Here is a 21,289-nt window from a genome sequence, read left to right on the forward strand (position 1 = left end):
CTCTTGATTATTTTTGAGCCAGAGTGTGATTCCTAGAATCATGATCTTTACAGCGGTTGTCTCCCATCGATTCTCGTGATTGAATTTCCTCACACCAGAAGATCGCCCTGAGTGACTTCCCACAACAAGGGGAGAAGATTAGTTTCATGGGTCTTTCGGATGTCGAAGGGATTCAATGCTATCATCGGCTCGATAAAAGATCTGGTGCGCTTCTACGTTCAATCGGGCACTACTTGGATCCATCAGAAATCATTGACTACATTTCCGCCTCCGTAGGCTCCTCCCATATCGAGTGGCGCCGATGGGACCGAAGGGTCGATCCCCAGATATCTGCGAGAGGCGGCGGAAATCTCCTCCCGGAGCTCCATAGGGGGGCAGCTTCTCGTGGATGCGGAAACGAGCCGAAATTATTCCGCACCGTTTTTTTCACACACCGAAGAGGGACTTGTGGGTCTAGCCATCGCAGCGGGACAATCGCGTCCGACTTTACATACACTCGGTAATGGCCTCGCTCGTATAGGGGAGGTCCGGCTGCAGGACTTATCGAGCAATTTCTGACTCTATATATCCAGATCATCATTTCAATTCGTTCTCGCGGCCACTGATGACGAAGAGAGAGGAAATCACCCTGCGGCTCAGAGCGGCCTGAGATTCGCGAGCGCGGGCGGGAGAAATACGACAAGCTCATCGGCCTCGTTCATACCCGGGCGTTCCGAGAGACCCGGAGCTCTTCAATGAAAGGGCTTCATGACGCTCCAAAGCTCCGTTTGAGACAGGATATATTTCCTCCGCCCGGTATCGTAATGAATCGTGGCTTGATGAGTTCTGAGCTCGTGATGGCTCTCTCACTCCTTCAAGTGTTTACGCTCACGAGCCCTGCGATTTCGACATGGCTTATACGCGAAATGCGGAAACTTGTCGCATCGCACAATCGAGGAATCAAATCCGGATAGTTTGTCATGAACTTGCTGGAAAAGGAGAGCTGCATGAAGCTCCCAGCCGGCGGATAAAAATCATCGACCTTGGAGCCCTTAGTCCAAGAATATCCCGCCAAGAGGAAGCTCCTCTGTTCGCTCAAGCATCTGGCGTCCTGGCCGGGGCTAAGACTCCAAGATGCTGGCCCTTTCCTATGCCTTACCATTGTGACGAACAAATCTTGGAGGGGGGGGGGGGCTATAGTGCCCTTGACCCCCCTAAGTACGCCTCTGCTTTGACATGGACTGAAATAAAATCGTCTTATAAAAGCTACGAGAGAGGTTTTGCCACGTATTCGATTGAGAGCTCTCAGATCCTTCCGTCTCAGAGCTCGGAGTCCCCGATATGCGGAAAACTGTGATCGATTCGACTTTTGATTGAGGACACCATTGGCTGCTTCCGACGAAACGTGGATGATGGAAGTGACAGGTAAGAGATAAGCCTCGAGTGAGTGTATCTCGTGTACTGCAATCCACAGCGCAGAGATCGGGAGCGCGAGAAACACATTGAGTCCCCAGCAGAGAACCTGTTGATCCTCCGGTTCCTTGGATCGCGCCGTGCATCATCCTACTAAGAGCTATGCGATGAATTGTTCTCACCAAGAGCCCCGGGAAGCGTCTAGACGAGCCGACGCACGGTGGTTCAGTCAGACATCCTATCCGTAGTCCACGGTGATAATGATGAACTGAATGAAGAAGAGTCGGATTCTTCACAAGCCTCAAAGTGTCTCAGAAGCTGCATTCGTCGACGACACCCGAGTGCGGACTTTGATTCCGATCCAGTAGTCTAATAGCTCGCAATGCTTCCGCGAATCGACTATTCCGCGAAAATTGCATCTTTCTTGAATCATTAGGAGCAATCGGTCGACGATTCTTCCGCTTATTCTGTTCCTCTCCCGGAGAATTTAAATAGACTTCCGCTTCCATGGAGACAGAAAGCTCGCGATCGAGAATAAACACAGAAATTGTCTCATGTCTAATGGTTCATTTCTCTCCACAGATCCTGGAGTCCGGAGAATGGCTCTCACTCGAAGGCAATGGAAAGTCATGTTGATAGCCACCCTTGGCGTTCTTGCCAACACCACTACCTACGGAGTTCTGGCACCCTTCTACCCGGAGGAAGCGCGCTTGAAGGATAATTCTCAGTTCGAAGTCGGTCTGGTTTTCGCAACATACGCGGTGTGCGGATTCTTCTCGAGTCCGATCGTAGGGAGCCTCCTATCGATCGGATTCTCATCGAAAATTATTCTTGTCAGTGGTCTTTTCGTCGGCGGCAGTTTCTTCGCGGTTATGGGCTGGCTCCACGCAGTGCCCAGCGGAACGCCGTTCTTCCTCGCGAACTTCTTCTGTCGAATCGTACAGAGCTTGGGCGCCTCGCTCTGCTCCACGTGTTTCTACTCAATAATATCGGCTGAGCTTCCGGATCACAAGAATATCGCCATCGCTACCTTGGAGACAATGTTCGGTTTGGGAATGATGCTCGGACCGGCCTTTGGAGGCTTTCTGCACGAGCTCGGCGGCTACCCTCTTCCTTGTTACGTCTTCGGAGCCATCGGCTGTTTCGTGGGAATGATCGCTTGGGTTTTCCTGCCGCCCACCGAGCTTAAGGAGAACCAATCGACGAAAATCAACTTCCATTCCCTCGACGCACAGCTGTTCACCGATCTGCTGGCCACAGTCTGCGCACTCTCGATCATGAACTACAATGACGTAACGCTGTCGGGTGAATTGAAACGATACGAAATGACCGGCGGAAAACTGGGTCTCGTATTCCTAATTTGCGCAACGGTGTACGGAGTATCGTCCATGATGTGGGGAACGGGTGTCCAGATTGTCGGGGACCCTCGGTATCTCGTGATAGTCGGCGCACTGATTACTTCTGTTGGAACGTTCCTGATGCGCCCCGTCCAGATGCTGGGGGTTGAGATAACGTTGCCCTTGCAAATCGGCGCTCAATGCTTGATCGGCTTAGGCATGAGTGCCATGTACGTCTGTTCAACTTTGCACGGCATGCACTATGCGGTGCACCGCCTCGGTTTCCCCGATGACATCAGCACACACGGCTTCATTTCGGGCGTTTTCATGGCCGCCATGTTCTGCGGATGCTTCATAGGACCGGTCGCTGGAGGCCTCATCGATGACATGGTGGGCTACGCGAGGACGTTGCAGATAACGACGGTGTATATCCTCCTGACTGCGTCTCTGGTCATGCTGACGATGATCACCGATAAAATACAGAGCCGGGGCGACGAAGAGGAGTCCCTGAGGCGTAAGGGAGAGTACGTCGTGATAGGGTCGAACGCACCGAGCTCGCTGACAGTATGAAGGAATCTTATCATTTAGGGATCTAAGAAAAATATTTTCCGTATCAAGCATGTCCAGATATATCGTTGCGTGGGAGTGAAAGTGTAAATATGTTCTAAAGATCGAAAGCCAAAAGTTTTTTGAAACACTCAGGACTCTTGCTTATTTCTTTTTTCCACCTTAAGGCCTAATCTATGAGAATACTTCTAGACTCGCGACAAATGGCTATCCGACGTCATTTTGTTGCGGAGACACAAGTAAATGAAGCCACTGACCTTGGGAGATCTTGGGAGTACAATCAGAATCAGCATAACCAGGCTCATCGGACAATGCTCAGTCGGGGTTTCGCAGAGACAGCTCGATCGCAAGCCTAAACCGATGATAGCGTCCAGTTCTGAGAGCGAAAGCTTGTCCAAAAAGACACCGGGATACCACGAATAATTTATTCCACCTTCCTGCATTTATAGCAGCAAGACCTCTACTGAGCGTTCTTTTACACAAAAGCATATATTATACATCGTTAATAGAAAAAATCTGTCCCGAAGATGTTAGTTATGATCAGTTCCGCTCCTCGGTCGCTCCCAGAATCGCGCTAACCAAGCTTGGAACGAAGGTTGAGTCGAAGTTGGCCAAGATCTGAACGAGGAGTGGACTGCTTGCGGAAATGTTCAGCAGCTTCTTCAAATTTCCGGCGATATCTTTGTTGAAGGTTAGAGCAGACTTCGTTCCGTCGGGCTTCGGACCGACCAGGATACGGAGCATGTTTAGGATTATGTCCGGGCTCTCATGGACGATCGAAGAGATCACATATGTCTGCATAAGAGGCATGATTTCCTTCAGGGGTATTCCGCACGATCCGTTTTTCGCTCGCAACACTTGCGAGGCGAAATTCAGGCCGAAGATAGGCTGGTTGAAGAGGTCTGCGGTCACCGGCACCGCGACAATGTCGTCGTCGGAGGTGTTCGCTTTGAGAACATCGGGCGGCAATGTCATCGGTAGATTCAGCTCCTGAAGTGGAATGGTTGAACGGATTCAACGTGGAGAACGTCTCGGCCCCGTATCTCAGAGACGAGTCCAGTACCTCGGATCGGGCTAATCGATCGCAAGGGTCGGCTTACCTTTTTCAGAGCGAGGATCTCTTTTTTCGTTCCAACCACCATCGGTACGGCTCTCATCTGTATGGGCATCCCTTTCGAAATCTTGCTCATGGTTGCCATGAAGTGAGGCAGCGTCAGATGGTCTTCGACACCTGAAATTGGGACTCTGGTTTCAGTCCAACCTCATGAGAGCGTGAAGAGGTGGCAACGATCCACTCTGAATCCGCCTAGGCTGGCTAGACGCACCGAGAGGAAAATCTCCGAGTTCCACGGGAGTAAATAGACTGCGGCACCGAAACTCCCTCGGCCGCGAGGCTTCCGAGCGATTTGGCGTAAGCAAATCCGCCGTGCACACTTACTTGTGGAATCATCGAGACCGAGTTTCAAAACATTTTGCCCATAGATGCACTCTGCTGGAAGAACCATGAGGCAGGAGATGGCGATCAGAGTTCCGAACTCCATGACGGCAGCAGCGATATGCTCTCGATTCGGAGAACGGGTGGCGTGACGGGAATGAAGAACGGCACGAGCGACTGCTTGTATTAGCTCCGGAAGATACGCGGATACGCGTGAGGGAGGGTGAGAGAGCACAAAATGACCGGGCAGGCTCGAACTCCTTGTGGATCTCGCCTCCTGGCACCGAAGAGCGGCTTCAATGAGTGATGCAAGCCGCACGGAAATAGATGGTTCTCGAGTAACGAACTGACGACTCCGCTAGATTACTTCTCTCGTGGGCGTATCGAATCCCATTTTCGTTTAGGAACGGGTTTATGCTCGCACCGAACGTTCGGAGAACGTCCCTGTTTCCGGCGCAACACTCGGTCGGGAGAGGATTCGAGCCGATATGCCTTCTGATCCTCTCCTCTTCCTCTGGTCCTCGCGAGAATCGAGAAGAGCAAACAGTTTCCCGGGGTCAGCCCCACCCCCCTCAGTCCGAGGCTCGCTGAGGGGGGAAGGGTCTGATGTGTTTGAGTATCTTTCGGAGACGCCTCGCGAGTCTCTCTACTTGGACGCGTCTGAATCCTCGTCCAGCTGACTCACATCTCACAAAGCCGTAATACGAAGCCGGGATGATCAGATAATATCCCTCGAATTGGCAGACTCAAGTCCGTTCGACGGTGCGAGCTCCCCCGTTGCCCCGTGACGTCGGATGAACACCGCTTGACTACCCGATGCATCGGACAGAGCCTGCTCAAATCCACAATATGAACACTGGATTTGTGTGCGAATTTTGCTTGATTCTCACTCGGAACGATCGTTTCGGCGAAAAAGAATTAGCTCAATCGCGAAGCGGAAAAGAGTTTTCCGCCTCATCTCCGGCTTTACCCCACCGAGACGGGGCTAAGGTTCGAAAATGATTGCGGCTGGTTCTCCCCGCCGGGAAAATTTTCCTGCCCGACCGATCGACGGGTCTCCGTGCATGAGCCGGACTGCGATACCGACTCCTCTATCACCCATCCACCAACCCCCGAAGGGGTCCTTCTCAACGAAGGTTCGCTCAACTCACCCGGTTCTTTTAGCCCACGGTGATTTGGAATCGAGCACCCCGGTCCCAAGATTGGGGTTACTGTCTTCGGTGAAACTTGTGAAATGGATCAACTGACTGGATTCGATTGATACCTCGACTTCGTTCAATGTAGGTGTGCCTCCGGAGGTCTCGCATGCGGATCTCTTCAAAGATTCGGCGATATCCGAAAGACAAGATCTGCTCAGAGCTCTCGTTCGTGTTCTGCGTGCTATTGGGCAATCGTCCCCAGCCGGCAGTACCGGATTTCCCCGAAGGCTGAGAAGGTTCTAGCCGTGCGCGGTAATTCCCAGCTCAGCCTCACGGTGGCAGAATTCTAAATTCGGCACTGTCAGCCGGTGTTGATATTTCAACTTCATGCGCGGATCTCCACGAATGATATCTACAAGGTTTATAACGTTTGTTGTGAACGTCTTTTCCTCCAGCTAAGAAGGACAAATTCTCCATGAGGCTACGAAATCCTGAGTTCACAGAACGTGATTCGTGAGCGATCGGCCTGAGCGTTGCAACTCGGATAACGTTTCCGAATCGGCTCAGAAACTCGGCTCCTCTACGAGATGAATATTGCAAACAACGCTCCGCAAGACTAGGAATTCCTCGAGGCCGGACACTCTGGCGCTGCAATAAGCATGGCCTGGATAGACTCGCTATGGATGCGAGCTGATAATGTTGACCAGTCATGTATTTCATATAGCGCTCGGTAAGTCGATCTTTATCGCAAGGGATTCCTCGGATAATTTATAGGGACCTCTCTCAACTCGTTTCTGGGATAGGCGCATGTTGCGCGGCGTGGCAGTAATGCTCTCAGAAGCGACGATTGATTGCGGACCCTCCACGCGCCGACAGGTCTCACGACGGCTATTCACATTGAGCAGCCGGAAGTCACAATATCAGCGGCTCTGGGGAGGTTTCGATAGATGAGTCAACGGAGCCGAATGCCGCCTCGAGTTGACCCACGATCTAGAAAAGCTGAGGAGCTGACGGACGAGCGCTCTCGATGCAAGAATCCCTCATAAGCGGAATCAATCATCGGAATCACGGGATATAACTCCAATCGAAGAATCGAGTAGAGAGCTCGGAGTTCGAGAAATAAATGAGAGCGCCCGATCGCGCTCGAGCTTCCGGCAAAGATCATCGTCTCCTTTTTTCTGCAGTTGAAAGCTTCTTCTTTTGCTCGACTCGAAGCATGCGCTATGGGCGAAACTTCCTCATAAACTCGGCTTATGCAGAATCTCTGGCTTCCATGATCGACGGTGCTCGAAGCTCTAAAAAAGCGGGACGATTAGCCATGAGAGGCTGACATCAGGGGTCGTCTTCAAACCACTTCAGCAGACCGCCCGCGGTCTCAATGCGTTGATTCGGAAATGGATGAACACAAGTTTCTGTTTTGTGGTCAGGTCAACGATTTGTCACTCTTTAGCGATCTCCAACTTTTCATAAATACCTAAAAAGCGTAAACTCGGTCTACTAAGAATCATTGGTGAGTTGATGACACCTGCAGAATTTGAGGCACGGCGGCCTTCGGACTATCTCCCTTGAGGCGTTCACGTGTCGACTCAAGCTGACTTAAACAAGCGACCAACTTCTCTGCTTCTCAAATATTCTGAACTTTACTTCAAGCTTATGTCAGGGTGAGGGCAGTCCCAGGGGCCGACCCATTAATTTTATTCGGCGATATCACATTTTCACAGCGTACCGAGGACAGGAGAAATCGTGCTCGGGCGGGAGCCACGATCATGGAACAGCAAACCCAATCTCCGAGAGCTATGATTTGTCGCCGGGTTGTCGACTCCGATGGAGTCGCGAGACTTGTCCTAGAGCCGGTGGACAAAGCCGAAGTCAAACCCCAGCCAGCCGAGTCCGTCGCTGAAGTTGTAAGTTGTCGGGAGGAGCGCGAGCGATAAGAGGCTCGCGAGGAGCGTTCCATTCGACCCTCCTCTCCCTCATGCTCTCATCGATTGAGATCCCTTAGTCGATGCATTTTCGTGAAAACTCCACTGCGAAGCTCTTTCAGCCAGAAATAAGAAGATTCCATATTATTGCAGCCGCAGACGATCGAACCGGGGCCTGAGGAAACCAAAGCAGAGAGTTCTCTCAGCAAGCCCCAGAAGCCATATATTTCATGCGAAAAGTGTGGTAAGAAATTCTTCGTGACAGACACCACCTATAAACGAACGCCGAAGGAGCGACTCAGTCTTCATATTATCACCGAACACAATCGGGAACGACTCTACCAATGCCCTTACGATGGATGTTTCAAGGCCTACAATACGGTGAAGTTACTCCAGCAGCATAAAACGGTAAGTGGCTCCCTCGAGGAGGGACGGGTGTCGCTGAGAGAGGTTCAAGCTTGGCTTGTGTCGCTACTTCCCAATCCATATTCTACTCGGATCCGCTAATCATTCGAATATTGAAATAGGCTGATTATAAAATAAAAGAGATTGCTCTTCCTTGGCTTAGGTCCATACGAACAAGAAGAGGCATTCCTGTGGTCAATGCTCGAAACAATTTCACCGGAAAACTCATCTCTTGGCACATATGAGACGCCATTCCGCCAATCCCGAGTTTAAACCGAGGGCCAGTCGGAGGAAGCTGAACCCGTATATCCAGTTTCAGAAAAAGAAAGAAGCAGCTCGCCAAGAATGGGACGACGCTGAGGTAAGCCACTCAACGGGATAGGCCAACCCTATACCATCTGGGATAGTATATGTCCCCTTTTAGTGTCGACTCGTTCACATCACGGGTCATCAATCTGCATTCCCGAACACCTCGAATCGCTGGGCTCTCTCGTGTGGGATGACGGGAGTCCCGTTTGCAATTACCGAGACCCGCCGATAGTTATTGTTTAGGAATTCCGGCTTCCATAGAGAAGCCGAGTTTTAGGTATGAGTCCAGGCAAATGCAAAAGCGCAAGTTCGCTCTCCCGCCGCTGCTTCAATGAGCTTAAAAGGATGATGGTAATGAAAATAGTGCTAATCTTGGAACATCGATTCAACAGCTACCGAATGTAAACGAGCCGGTCGTGACAGAGGAGGAACTGGAGGAACTGCGCCGTCGACAGGCCGAGATGGTTGAGGAAGAGGTCGCAAAAACCTTCCCCTTCAGGGCCGACGATTTGGAAGAAGGATACGAGGACGAAGAAGAGCTGGACGAGTGCTGAATATTGATAATTCCATCATTGTAAATTATGTGAACAATCCCCCGTGAACCTTCCCAAAATCGACGCAAGCAGTTAGGTAAACCAATTAGGTACCAACCCTGAAGTATCGCACGTCCGAAGCCGCCACAGGAGGCTCGAGACCTCTTGGCCGAGGAGCTTCCCATTGTAGAAAGAGAGCGACGAATTCCTTGTACAGCGTTAGGAAGTTCGGAGTCAAAAGCCGAATGAATCGAAAATATAAGAAGTCGAAGTTCTGCTCGACAGAAACAATGAGGGTCTATTGATTTCCTTTCTTCAGCTGGCAGATATTTTGTGTTTATTTTCAATTCTCGTATTATAGTTTCATAATGGGTTGTTAAATATAGTGGGTGTAGATTTATTTTTAGGTCAGGCGATATAAACACACATTCTCAGAGAATAATTCAACGACAACGTAAATTTGAGGAGTCGAGGATAACGAGGGCATATATCAACGAATAATTTTGACCAAGTCATTTTTAAACATCATCAGACCGCAAGGTCGCAGCTAATGTTAGCGATAAATATTGAATCCGACTGCTTGTGAACGAGGAGCCTGCATGGCTTCTGCATGTGCTCCCAAGTCCGCTCCACCCTACCCATTGCCGGCTTAAAATTCTTCACAACACTCAGGGGGAAAGATTTCAGCGAAACCTCGGACAAAACTCTCGTCCCAATACAATCGGTTCAAGAAAGACTTTCGGTGAGTCTCAGCGTCAAGCTTCTAGAGGGTCGCGCTCCGCGTTGGGATCGGGAGTTTATTCTACTCGCTACTCGAATCGTTTTCGCTCGAAATTATTTACACGACGATCTAATCAACGGAACCATCGGATGGAAGCTCGCGGCTTCCACAGAAGCGCCTTCTGCGCCGCGACAAGTACAAAACAACAGGAGCCGGAGACAGTAGGATGGCCAGTATAATGTTGAAACGCAACATGTGTCAATAATTCATTGCTTCGGTAACGTGATCCTCGCTCGGTAAACATTCGCCCCTATTCGCATCGAACTACTTATTCAGTTTCACGGTTCCAGGATAGCTAAAATCGTACTGTTTGCTTCTGATGAAGCTTTCCATGTCTTTGGGCTGGGGCGATACGGTGGCCACTCCCGTGTCGAAGAAGTACTGGGCCAACGCGACAGCGATCTTGAACGATACGTCTTGGATTTTCGAAAGAGGCGGATACACTCGACCTTCGTCGAGATCCGCCTGTGACACCATTTCCGCCACCGTCTGTAACGATTCGATTTCGTTCTCAGAAGAGATCTCGACCAAGAATCGGTTGCGTAATGATAATTTTCCAATAGTGTCTCTTGAACATTCCGCTGTACGCGGACTCGACCTACCTTGGCAGTTATGAGGAAAACCTCATCGTCGATACGAGTTGCTTTACACGCGTTTGCGGCAAGGGCGATTCCGGGGAAAATGTAGGCATTGTTGCCCTGGCCAGGGTAGTAGGTCTTACCCTCGTAGGTGACTGGAGGAAAAGGCGATCCCGAAGCGAACACGCATTTTCCCTGGAAGCAGGAGGAATCGTACACAGCTATTGAAGGTGATCTCCGATGAGTCATCGGCGATGAGTCGATCATCCGAGCTTCGGGAGCTTGACTACATATGCCTCTCGATTGTGGGCTGAGCCCGAGAGTCGTGGAAAATAACTACCTTGGTATGCACGAAGGCGTCTTCAGCGGTGCATTCCGCCTTGATAGTTGGATTTGAGAGGGCGAAAATTACAGGTCTTGAGGAAAATTCGAGCATGTTCTGGAGGATCTGTGCGTTGAACGCATTGGTTTGAGCCGAGGCTCCGATGAGGATTGTCGGTTTCACCCTCTTGACCAGTTCGTGGAGGTCTTTCGTCAACGGCGACTCCTTGGAGTACTTAAGTTTATGGTCGTTCATTTCGTCGGGACGTTCGAAGCACAGCAGCCCTGTGGCGAGAATCGTTCGTTGGAGACTCGGGAGCTACGTCGATCCCGAATCAGGACCGAATACGAGAGCAAGAACTCACAGCGAAGCACCTACCTCTAGAATCAAGCATCCAAATTTTCGAAGCGGCCTCCTTGTCCGTGATACCCTCCTTGACCATGGCTTGGCAGAGAAGATCGGCGATACCCAGTGCCGCTTCCCCGGCTCCCTGGAACAGGACAACCTGATCTTGGAGCGAGCGTCCAGTGATTCTCAAAGACGCGATGAGCCCAGCCACGGCGACGGCAGCTGTTCCCTGGATGTCGTCGTTGAAAGTGCAGTACGAGTTCTTGTACTTGGCCAACAAGCTGAAAGCGTTCGCGTTCCCGAAGTCCTCGAATTGGATTAAGCAAGTTTTCCCGAAACGCTTGACCGCGGCCTGCATGAACTCTTCGACGAACTCTTCGTAGAGTTTCCCGCGGACACGTTTCTCCTTCAGTCCGATGTACAACGGGTCATTGAGGTTGCTTTCGTTGTTTGTTCCGACATCCAATGTGATGGGTAGGGTCTTCTCGGGAGGGATACCACCAAGAGCCGTGTACAGAGCGAGCTTGCCGACAGGTATACCCATGCCGTTGGCTCCGAGATCACCGAGGCCGAGAATGCGTTCACCGTCGGTCACGACGATGCTTTCAACCTCTTTCTCGGGCCAATTGGCGAGGACCTCGCTCACCTGCGAAGATAAATCGATCATCAGAAGTTTCTCGAGTCATAAAAAGGTCGGGATTACGTCGCGCATGCCGGGAGCGGATATAATGGTACGTTTCTTTGAGGGGTGTAGCGGCCTTCGCACCTTGCCCTTGTCCTTGATAGAGATGAAGAGACCTTTTGGCCTCCTGAAGATGAGGGAATACTTCAGACAAGCGTCGCCGACGGTCGGGGTGTACACCAGAGGCATGAGCATCTCGGTGTGATCTTTCATAACCCGGAAGAAGAGCTTCTCGTTGTAATCCTGAAAAAAATCGATTCTCGAAATCCCGAACATCTGAATGGATTCGATTCGATGATTCTGCACAGGCGCGAACATCCGTTTTTTTCTTCTGGGTGGGGAGAGGGGGTAAGGCTTAAAAATGATAACGCGCACCTCGAAGCCCATTCTCGAGATTACGACTCAAAAATCTTGTCTAGTAGGAAGGGGTGCATGCTCCCCTTATTCCCACGTACGCGACTGATTATGTAGGCCAAGTTCCCTCGACGAGCGGGGCGGTGAGATGTTCTCGAGCCTCGCCTAAGTAGTTTCGGGGAAATCATGGTGCTCTAAGGAATCGAACGATAGGAACGTTCCCGCTCTGGGAATCCCTCTTGGGAGTGGGAGTAGCTAATTAATTCGAAATAATCTTCCGAAGTTCCTGGCCGCTATCTTGAGCGAGATAGAGCTCCTGTATATCTGATCTCGACCGCCCACTGCCGACCATGCCACAATTTCTCGCAGAGCGGACACTAATTTGCTGGACCAAACCACGATCAGATATCATCAAAGCATCTTCCTAAAGAGGGATGAAACTTCACATCCCTTGAATTAGCACCCCACTCACGTGAAGTTCCCTCAGATAGCAGTACTTGGCGAGAGGCGTGGAATACAAGCTCAAGTTGAGGAGGACAGCTTTCATCTCGAGTTCGGTTGTCCTCACCGCCGGAGGTAGCAGGCCCTTGACCGACATTGATTCGCGATCGCGAACTGAGAACGACAGTCCCTGCAAGGAAATAAGTAGAGCTGAGTACTCCTGCCATGGTTTACACAGAGCCTGGAGCGGCTCTCCGGAAGGGATTCTGCTTGGAGACGTTCCTTGAAAATTCATCGCCTAACTGCATCGTACATGCAAGGGAGTTACGTTCGGGGAGCATACGTGGAGCGCTTAGCTTAGAGAAATATGACCAAGTTGATCGACTGTATTGTGTCCTGATCTGGACACGACTAAGGCGTTCCGAAGGATGTAAATATTTAGCAAGATCAAATCGCAGTAGCACAAAGAGCTCTCGCAGCATTTTCTTTCGAAGCGTATTATAAAGGCAATTATCTGAATACAACCAACGGTGAATTTTCGATTCCGCGGCTCGTTCTGAGAATCATTTATCCGTCTCTCGCGAAGGACTACACCTTTCCGTTCATCGCCCGGTGCGGGGGAAGCATGTGTATCGATCAGAGAGGTTCGTAATTGCATCTATGGTATCGTTAGGTTCGTCAGGCGTCTTGTCTCACTCTGCCGCTTGGGAATCCCACGTGTGTTGAATTCGCTGGTTGATAGCTTTGGATATTCGTGTAGATCGCTGTGCTAAATCGATTGTCTGTCGTCCTTCGGGAGCCACACCTTAGTGTTCGTTCCGATATTGATTACTGAAGTTGTTCATCCAATCAACGATAGCAAGGACTGTCCGGAGAGTGAGAACCGACATCACTACGGAAAATTGCGCGCTACGATGTTCAAGAGTAAACAAATTTCCAATTTCAGATCATCGTAAATGAAGTTCTTTGCCGCACCGTTGGAATCTTTGCCCGCGCGGCTCGGGGTGGGTTCCGCTGGCCCGAGCTGACTTCACTTCTCGAGCGACAAATACACTGCATGCGTTCGACAAGCGGGAATGAGTTGATGAATAAATATTCTTCGATGTACTTCAAAACAGCGGATGTCGATTGCGATCGAATCAACCTTCGCGCAAAGGACGGAGCGAATGTCGCTGGTGATAATTGCATTGAGAAAAATAAAGTCCCTTCGCAAGGTGACAGGATGCTCGGAATCAAAGCTGACACGCAGCGTCAAAAGGAGGAAGCGGGAAGACTTTTTTTGGCGGTCTAGACTCACGGACTTGACTGTCAACAGTGGTTCACTCCGAGATGGTTCTAAAAGCCGCGAGGGGAAAAAACTCTCGGCACAACCACATTTCACCCCGGCATGGCTATTCCCGTCTCGCTCGCTCCGGAACGTAGAAATTCACGTCATCAATTTTTTTATGCCAGACGGCACGTTTGTCCAAAAGCTCGACAGCTCACAAGACGGACAGATCGGTCAGCTCTGAGCCAGCCAGGTATGATTTTCATTGCCCCAGATGCAGAGGGAAGACGAGAAAAAGTACTCGACCCAACCGTGTGTTTCGCTTAGGTCGAGGCAAGACGCTTCGAAATTTCGCCGGCATCAGTTTTTTACGATCAGGGAGAAGAGTCGCGGGTGTTTGAATTGGATCCTGAATCCTGCGTTACATCGTGAGCTAAGCAAGGAAATCATTTTGACCGGGAAAAGGATGTCGGACTGATCGCTTTTGAATAATTACAATCTCCGTCTTCCGAGATCGATATCTGATTTCCATTCCGGAAAGCAAATTAGCGTTGATTGCTGCGGATGGGCGGGAGCCTGACGGAACTCTCGGACTCGATCTAACGTCAGTCACCAGGGCCCATCGTTTTCCCGGAGATTCCCGAAAGAAATTTTCGAAAGTCCCTGTTTGCAGAAGGACGTATGAGGGTTCATTTCGAGGGTTCGACGATAAGGATGATGCTGCTCGAGAAAGGAAGACTCAATGGAATGAGAGTCTCATAATGAGAGTCCTCAGAGTCTGAGTTTTGCGGGCTTTCCGAACCAGAAAGAGATGGAACCCCCGTCAAAATGTTCGAAAAAATCGTCGTTTCAAGGAGCTTACCATTCTGGAGTAGCGTTAGTTGGTGAGTGTCTTGCCCACCTGATCAGACTGTAGATGCCGAGGCGAGGCAAGGGAACGGCCGCTTGCCACTGGCAAATAGCGACTATCCGAAGCTAGCCGAACCTCACGCAACAATGAGACAGAACAACGTAAACCTACCAGTCAGCTGAGAACCCGACAGACGGGAAGGTAGCCCGTGGATACACACCGGGAGCGGGAAATAAGGGGTTACATTCTCTGGGCGCAGTCTGCTCCGTATGATCCTTGGCAATTGCTCAATGTCGAAGACTCTCAGCCGATGAGGCATCGTATATCTTGCACACACAGCCGTAGAAGTATGGAGAAGTTATCTCAGCTCGGAGAAGCACCGAGTCCCGTCGCAACTTGATCGTTCAAGAGGACGATCGATGAAGGTCTAGAAGCGGCGGCTCCAATATACAATCACGGCAGTGAGATTCGCCGACAGCACCGGAAGCTCACGGGAGTGGATGCAGCAAATGTCAAGAAGGCAGCAGGATGTCATCCGATGCTGATGCGACTAGTCCGCAATGCTAATCCGCGACTATCCAACTACAGACATGTGGCGAGCTCGTCTCTCATTCCGAGCTGGGCGGGGCCTTCCAGGAATATTCTCACCTCAATAGGAATCGGGCACTCGATTCTGTGGTATCCGTAAGGCCCCGGAAGTTGAATGTCTGGGAAGATCTAGTCAGGCTCACGGGGATTGTTTTTTTCGCACGAAAGTATTTTCCCTATTACAAAGTCGAGCCTGTCTCGGAAAAGTTGACAGCTCCGATCGATGTCCCATGATTCTGGACACGATTCCGGTTGCAAAGAACAGCCGTGATTCTCTTCTCCAAGCTTACGTGAGTTCCAAGTCTTGCGGGGTATTCTCCTGGACGTTTCCTTTACAGCACCGCTGTTGAGCCCTCAATGAGCTCTGCTTGGTGTCGCTGCTCAACGAAGAGTACTTTTCATTTTCCGTGAGCAACGGCGCCTCGATCAAAACAGAAACGTCAAACGCCGACGGAAGGGAGAGCTACCTGACGTCAATTCGAGAGAGGAGCCCTAGCGACCACTAATCAGGAAAGTCCTGAGCGGTCATGGAAATCCTCTTTTGACATTTCCGAATGGCAGTCGAGCTCCCCTAGCTTCCGGAAAGCAGTGAACCAGGAACTTCGCCCGCACCGCAGGGCGAGCCAGCCGCGGCTCAAAATCGTGAGCCGCAACTCATCTTCAGGAAGAGTTAAGAAAGTGAGAGTCGAGCTAAAAGACCCATTGAGAAGATGCGCCAGTCGTGAACTAAGGATTCCGTAAATCGACTACAACTTTGATATCGTAGAAGCCTTCTGGCGACAGAGGCATTCCGTTCAAAAATCCGGCAACACTTCGTTAAGCTTGGGCACAAACCTTGAAGAGCTTCCCCGGGAAGTTTGCTTTGGTCTGGATGAAACGCGAAATTTCAGGATATCCCCCCATGTTTCAAGTACCTGCTTGAATGTCTCACCGCTCGACTTCGAGCTGTTTTCACGGAACCCTAAAAGCCTGTCTCTATCGTTCGCCGGACTTGATGCTCGAGCTTATCGAACAGCTGATGTTGTTCCGTGTTATGCCGCGAGTTCTCGAAAGCAAGCCCTTTAGAATTCGAGGATACGATTTTCAAACCCCTCGGGATCTCCGATTCCTTATTTCTTTACACGAATTTCCTCCTGTCGCTTCCTACTCTCCGACTCCGTCTCTTTCTCTGTCTTTTTAATATCATCATGGTCTGACGTAGACGCGAGCCGCGCCACCTTAGTGTCGTCATGTGGGAGAGGATTCTCAGATTCAACTTTCGCTCTCGACTCCGTCCGTTTTCGCTCACCGCGCGATCAACGAGCGTTTGGTAGATCCTTCACTGACGTCCTGCTCGATCTAATCAAATATTCAGCATTATTTTCGAGAACGTTCTCGACGGAAACTTCCCGCGCGATTTCGGAGAATACGGCGAGGTTTCGCTGGCTTGATTGAACTCATGATTCGAAATCCTCGGCCAGCATGGAAATTTCGTTGCCGTTCTTTCGGCAAACAAATGTTTCCGGAATTCGGCAGCTCGGTCGCCAATTATTACCGATATCCTCCAGCGGGCTCCCTGACCCGAATGAAGTACCGCGAGCGAAGTCAAGCGCCTCAAGGCAGGCGTCATAAAGGATTACCAGACCTAGAAATTTCCAGGGACGAAATCAAGTGCTCTAAGGAGGCAGGGCTCGTGTCAGCTCGCAATTCGGATGACAGAAACCGCCCAGACAGCGGAACGGCGAGTGGATGTTTGAGAACTAGCAGCGACGCCGGCTCGAGAGTACACAAGCGACTGAATGAGCCTCGGGCTGAGTCAAACGACACGTTCCTGGAGTTTATGCGGTGTTCAATGTCAGACTGTCGATAGGGACGCTTCGAAGCACCGTCGAGAGAAAACCGGCTTTAGTCGGAATAGAGTCCGGGATATATGTAGTAGATGCGACGCTTCCCCGTTGAGTACGTCCGGCCTTCATTCGGTAAGGGCAAGCGTTGACTTTCACTTCACGGACGAGCGAGCTTCCGCTCTCGACGCTGTACGCGTCAAACTCTCGCGAGTAGCCAGCCATACAGTATATTCACTTAGCGATGTGTGCAACCCGAATCTTCAGTGAGCCGGTAATGCGTCGGCTTCGAAAATTCGCACCAAGAAGACGAGCAAAGTGCGTGAAGGAGTCAGAAAATGAGCGAAATTCTGGTTTGATGGCAAGTTCACCGAGCATATCCAACGGTGGAGCAATTTTCGCCGCCGCCTCGATCGCCACGCTAGTTCCCTTCCCCTCGAGAAGTTGCTTTTCTGATGTAGTCCCGTTGTGCCCAATGCCGGGGGTTTCCTCTCATAACTCGAATTAAGAGACGGTTTCATTTCGTTGAACAGGTTTCCCAGTCTGTCTAGAGTTTGACTGCTCCATCGGCTCCACATCGCGCGGTATTGTCGCCGCTGCGCGGTCAAAAACTCGCAAGTCTGTCCCGGGGGAAATTTATATTGCAACTGCTGACGTCCAACGACAGACACGCTACACCCGGGTTTTTTGCTCCGAGTCTCAAATGAAGCACGCTCGGGTAAATGCCTCTACGTCTGTCGTCACGCCTTCGCCCGTGACCGTTCCAGACATTCAGTCGATCGCTTTTCTTCCCCGACTTCCCTCACTTTCCATTCCAGTTCCCAGCGACAAATCCATAGAGCTTACATTGACTCGGCTTAGACACCGAATAGCGCTCGTCTGCCCCTCCTTAAGTCCGCGCCCGACGGGTCCATTCATATCCATCTTTATTTCATGCTCGCTCTTTGCTCCCAGATTTTTTTGCTGCTCCCCCACGGTCCGCCCGCCGCTGTTGGCGAACATTGAATCGGGTCACTAAATTCGAGCAGCTCCAGAGAAAACATTGCGGATTCTCCTGCAGACAAGCGGGTTAGCTCCCAGCAACATCAAAGCGGCCATCTCGATCATCCCCATCAACAACTACATCTCTCTGGCACGAAACTTTTTTTTCTGTTCTGGGAGCTACAACCCGACGCAGAAATGTGAAGCTTTCTAGAGGTGGAGCGACTAGATGAATGGGCTAAGTAAAAACTTGCCTTCTGTTTTTTTGCTTTCGTCTCCGAATACACGCCCCATAATGCAAACAGCTGCGATGTGAGTTAAATTGAACACAGAGCTCGGTTTCTCAAAAACACTTAGCTGTGCTAGTGTTGCCTATGAAGTGGGTGATGGACCCATGAAGTAGTGCTACTATTTAAATAAACTTACGTAAATATATTCCGATAAACTCCCATAATTGCACAAAAATGTTCTCAGTCACTTCGATTCAGAAAGCGTGGCCGATGTGGTTCAAGGCATATAGAACTCACAAGAGGAATAATGTCCAACTATCTTCCAGGTTAGACCAGGCGGCTGAACGCGTGGAGTCATCACGGATCGATACAGATACATCGATAACGGGCGCCAAGAGGAAAAATGAGGAAACCATTTTCGTTACGATATTTTCTGAGCCGGGGGTAGGGAAGTTTCCCCCATCGGCAAACTCAGGGTCCGAGCTCGAGCAATTCAAAGAGCTCAAGTATGCATCCGATTCGATGTTGGTGCGATCAGATGAGGAAGTAGAAAGGAGTGAAAGATGATCGGCGATCGGCCCCTGTGATCAGCTCGAAGTTCCCTGTAGCATTCACGCTATACCTCTGGGCACAAGTTGTCCGCCATAATTTGGCTTGGCATCGATCTTGTTACTATCCGGCTTGATACCATTTCGTTCCGTCGGAGGTAAGAACGAAGATGGTGCCCGCTTGAGCAATCAAAAGGCTTTCGCCGAATAGATTGAGAGAAAAAGTGGAGTGACGAAGTTTGCCGTTCCACCACTTCTCAATTCTCAACGCTGGTCAAATGATGCGATGACATCCGGGGGAAAATAGAGCTCTACCGGAAGCGTCTCCAGCATAAATCGAAAGTCCCTTTGCCGAGTCCTCCTGGAGAGACGGGTGACCAAACCCTCGTTACTACAAGGAAAGCCGTCCTGTCCAGCACGGAGCCCTTCCTCGGGATTAGCATGATATCGAATTTTTCTGGATCGGATGATCGTTTCCGAAATCCCCCTTCAGCCAAGCACGACTTCGAAGCTAATGTTGGGGGCTTTTCTGGGAAGGGAAGCTGAGACGCGGATGAAGTCTCACTGCGCCATTCAAGCGAATCAAATAGCTGCTAGATCGAAGCAAGCCCCCCGAGCGACAGTGAATTCTCTACTTCAGTTCCTCGAGTAGATAATCGCACGTGGCGTGCGAAACATTTACAGAAATTCAATAGATGACTCTATGATTTGGATCTGATAAGAATTCGCTCCTCTAGCTCCCCTTAATTTTTGCCTAAGGACTTCCAGAATCCCTGTTCTCTATTCTCGTTGGACTCAATCGCTTCATCGATTGCCCCGTCGGTCGTTGTTCAGTCAATGAAGCCTTCCGGAGTCATCATAATTATTTCTATTGTTGAGGAAAATTCGTCGACCTTGGGTTGAGTATCCACCATCTTGTTCCGCGCTAAATATTAAGATATAAACGCGAGAAGAGAAGGCTAGGAAGTTGGTAGCAAGTTTCTGTGGAGACCTCTTAGCGCCGTGTAATTCATCGGGAATCGTTTCGTGGAAACACGAAAAGAACGTCGATTGATCCGCAAAAGAGATACGAATGACTTTTTCCGGAAGCGAACTTTGGTTCCCGGGAAAAACATCTACTCTGTGGACCTCTGCGCTCGTTTCTCGCGGATTGAGCTGTATCTTCGCCTCAGTCACAGACTATCGAAGCTCCCGCGGTAAGTGATCCGGAAATTCGGGGATGGCTTCAGCTTTCAGAGATGGAGGAAGATCATTGAGATTTTTCACTCACCCTGGCAATGCGCGGATCTCGAAGGTACTCCATTCGCTTGCTGAACTTCGCACCACCAACGATAACCCTCTGTGTAGTTGACCTGTAAGCAGATTCAATTCAGAAATTCTCCTCAGATTATTAGGCTAATCGGAACGAGATGAAGATTTCCGCGATCGACCCCTTTGAAATTAGCCGCCTCCCTGGTTCTCTCGATGCTCTTCGCGGCGAGAATATTCACCGAGATCAGGAGAAAACCCTCACGCTGCCCCTTTCCTCGCCTCGAACCTCCACCGGAACGGATAGGCCGTTTCCTGATTACCCCTCAAGATTTGACCCCGGTCAGCCTTCCACACTCCGAAGAGGAAGAATCGTTGGAGATTTCCTGGACCTTCTCGTCGCTAGACCAGGACTGAGTTCAGGTGAAGGATCACGATGTGAAGAGAATCTGTTCCGTCTGAATGAGACGTCAAGCGGACGGATATCTCACCTGCAAGAGCAGCTGCTGCAATTTTCGCAGGAGATGCCGTTGGGAACATTCCCGTTCTCCTCCTTGGCCTTAGTGGCCATGTTACCCATAGAAGCGAAACACAGTCGAAACATCGACTCGGCGATAGTTTTATCCACGAAAAAAAATTATCCGAAGTTAGCGGAGTTTCACACAAGCTCAATCTTATCGACACCAATAGGTCCGGAGCGAATCTTGATGACTTGGAACGAGCACCGTACGGCTTCGGATCAGAGAACCGCTGAGAACACGGGATTTTCGTTCCTCCAAACACCTCACTGTTCACTCAAAAAGAGGCTTTCGAATGAGCAAACGAACCGCCGGCGGAACGACCAAACTTGTGGGCGCTTCGTCGGGATCCTCATCCCTCTCCCGGAGGAACACAGTCAGCGACGAGCGGCGGGATAGACGAAGGTACGAGCGGACGGGCAGACATGGGGAAGGCTGTCCCCGACGTCACGAAAAAAAAATAAGTTAACAGCGAGGGCAAAGTTTCTTCCGTTCGTGGGCTGCTTTCGGTCGCTGGAAACCACCAGATCACCCTTCCGGGCGCTACCCGTTTGACGCCTTCGATGCCTGAGCTTGGATCGGAGTCGATGATTCTTCGTAATTTTTCCTTCGAATCGGACTTGGAGCGACGCCGTGGATCACTTTGTGAATACGATTCGGGGCTCTGGAAATAGCCGAGAGCCAATGCACC

The 21,289-nt window shown here is 50.5% G+C and overlaps 3 protein-coding genes across 3 annotated transcripts; 2 read left to right on the forward strand and 1 right to left on the reverse strand.

Annotated features, from left to right (window-relative positions):
• Window positions 1-1,391: 1,391 nt before the first annotated feature.
• Window positions 1,392-3,414, forward strand: LOC100904983 (MFS-type transporter SLC18B1). Its single transcript, XM_018642162.1, has 2 exons — window positions 1,392-1,404; window positions 1,975-3,414. The coding sequence occupies exons 1-2, from the start codon at window positions 1,392-1,394 to the stop codon at window positions 3,297-3,299; spliced, it is 1,338 nt and encodes a 445-aa protein (XP_018497678.1). The 3' UTR covers window positions 3,300-3,414.
• A 3,871-nt stretch (window positions 3,415-7,285) lies between these two features.
• Window positions 7,286-9,060, forward strand: LOC100905268 (zinc finger protein 493). The gene is made up of 5 exons (XM_003739614.1): window positions 7,286-7,380; window positions 7,592-7,774; window positions 7,946-8,200; window positions 8,361-8,558; window positions 8,899-9,060. The coding sequence occupies exons 2-5, from the start codon at window positions 7,637-7,639 to the stop codon at window positions 9,058-9,060; spliced, it is 753 nt and encodes a 250-aa protein (XP_003739662.1). The 5' UTR covers window positions 7,286-7,380; window positions 7,592-7,636.
• Window positions 9,061-9,422: 362 nt separating this feature from the next.
• LOC100898732 (NADP-dependent malic enzyme) lies at window positions 9,423-20,684 on the reverse strand. The gene is made up of 8 exons (XM_029113348.1): window positions 20,572-20,684; window positions 20,103-20,184; window positions 12,577-12,735; window positions 11,835-11,993; window positions 11,099-11,714; window positions 10,739-11,004; window positions 10,423-10,593; window positions 9,423-10,309 (listed from the first exon to the last, which is right to left on the reverse strand). The coding sequence occupies exons 1-8, from the start codon at window positions 20,682-20,684 to the stop codon at window positions 10,085-10,087; spliced, it is 1,791 nt and encodes a 596-aa protein (XP_028969181.1). The 3' UTR covers window positions 9,423-10,084.
• Window positions 20,685-21,289: the final 605 nt, after the last annotated feature.

Source organism: Galendromus occidentalis, unplaced genomic scaffold, assembly GCF_000255335.2.
Source record: "Galendromus occidentalis unplaced genomic scaffold, Mocc_1.1 scf7180000076574, whole genome shotgun sequence".
Taxonomy (NCBI): domain Eukaryota; kingdom Metazoa; phylum Arthropoda; class Arachnida; order Mesostigmata; family Phytoseiidae; genus Galendromus; species Galendromus occidentalis.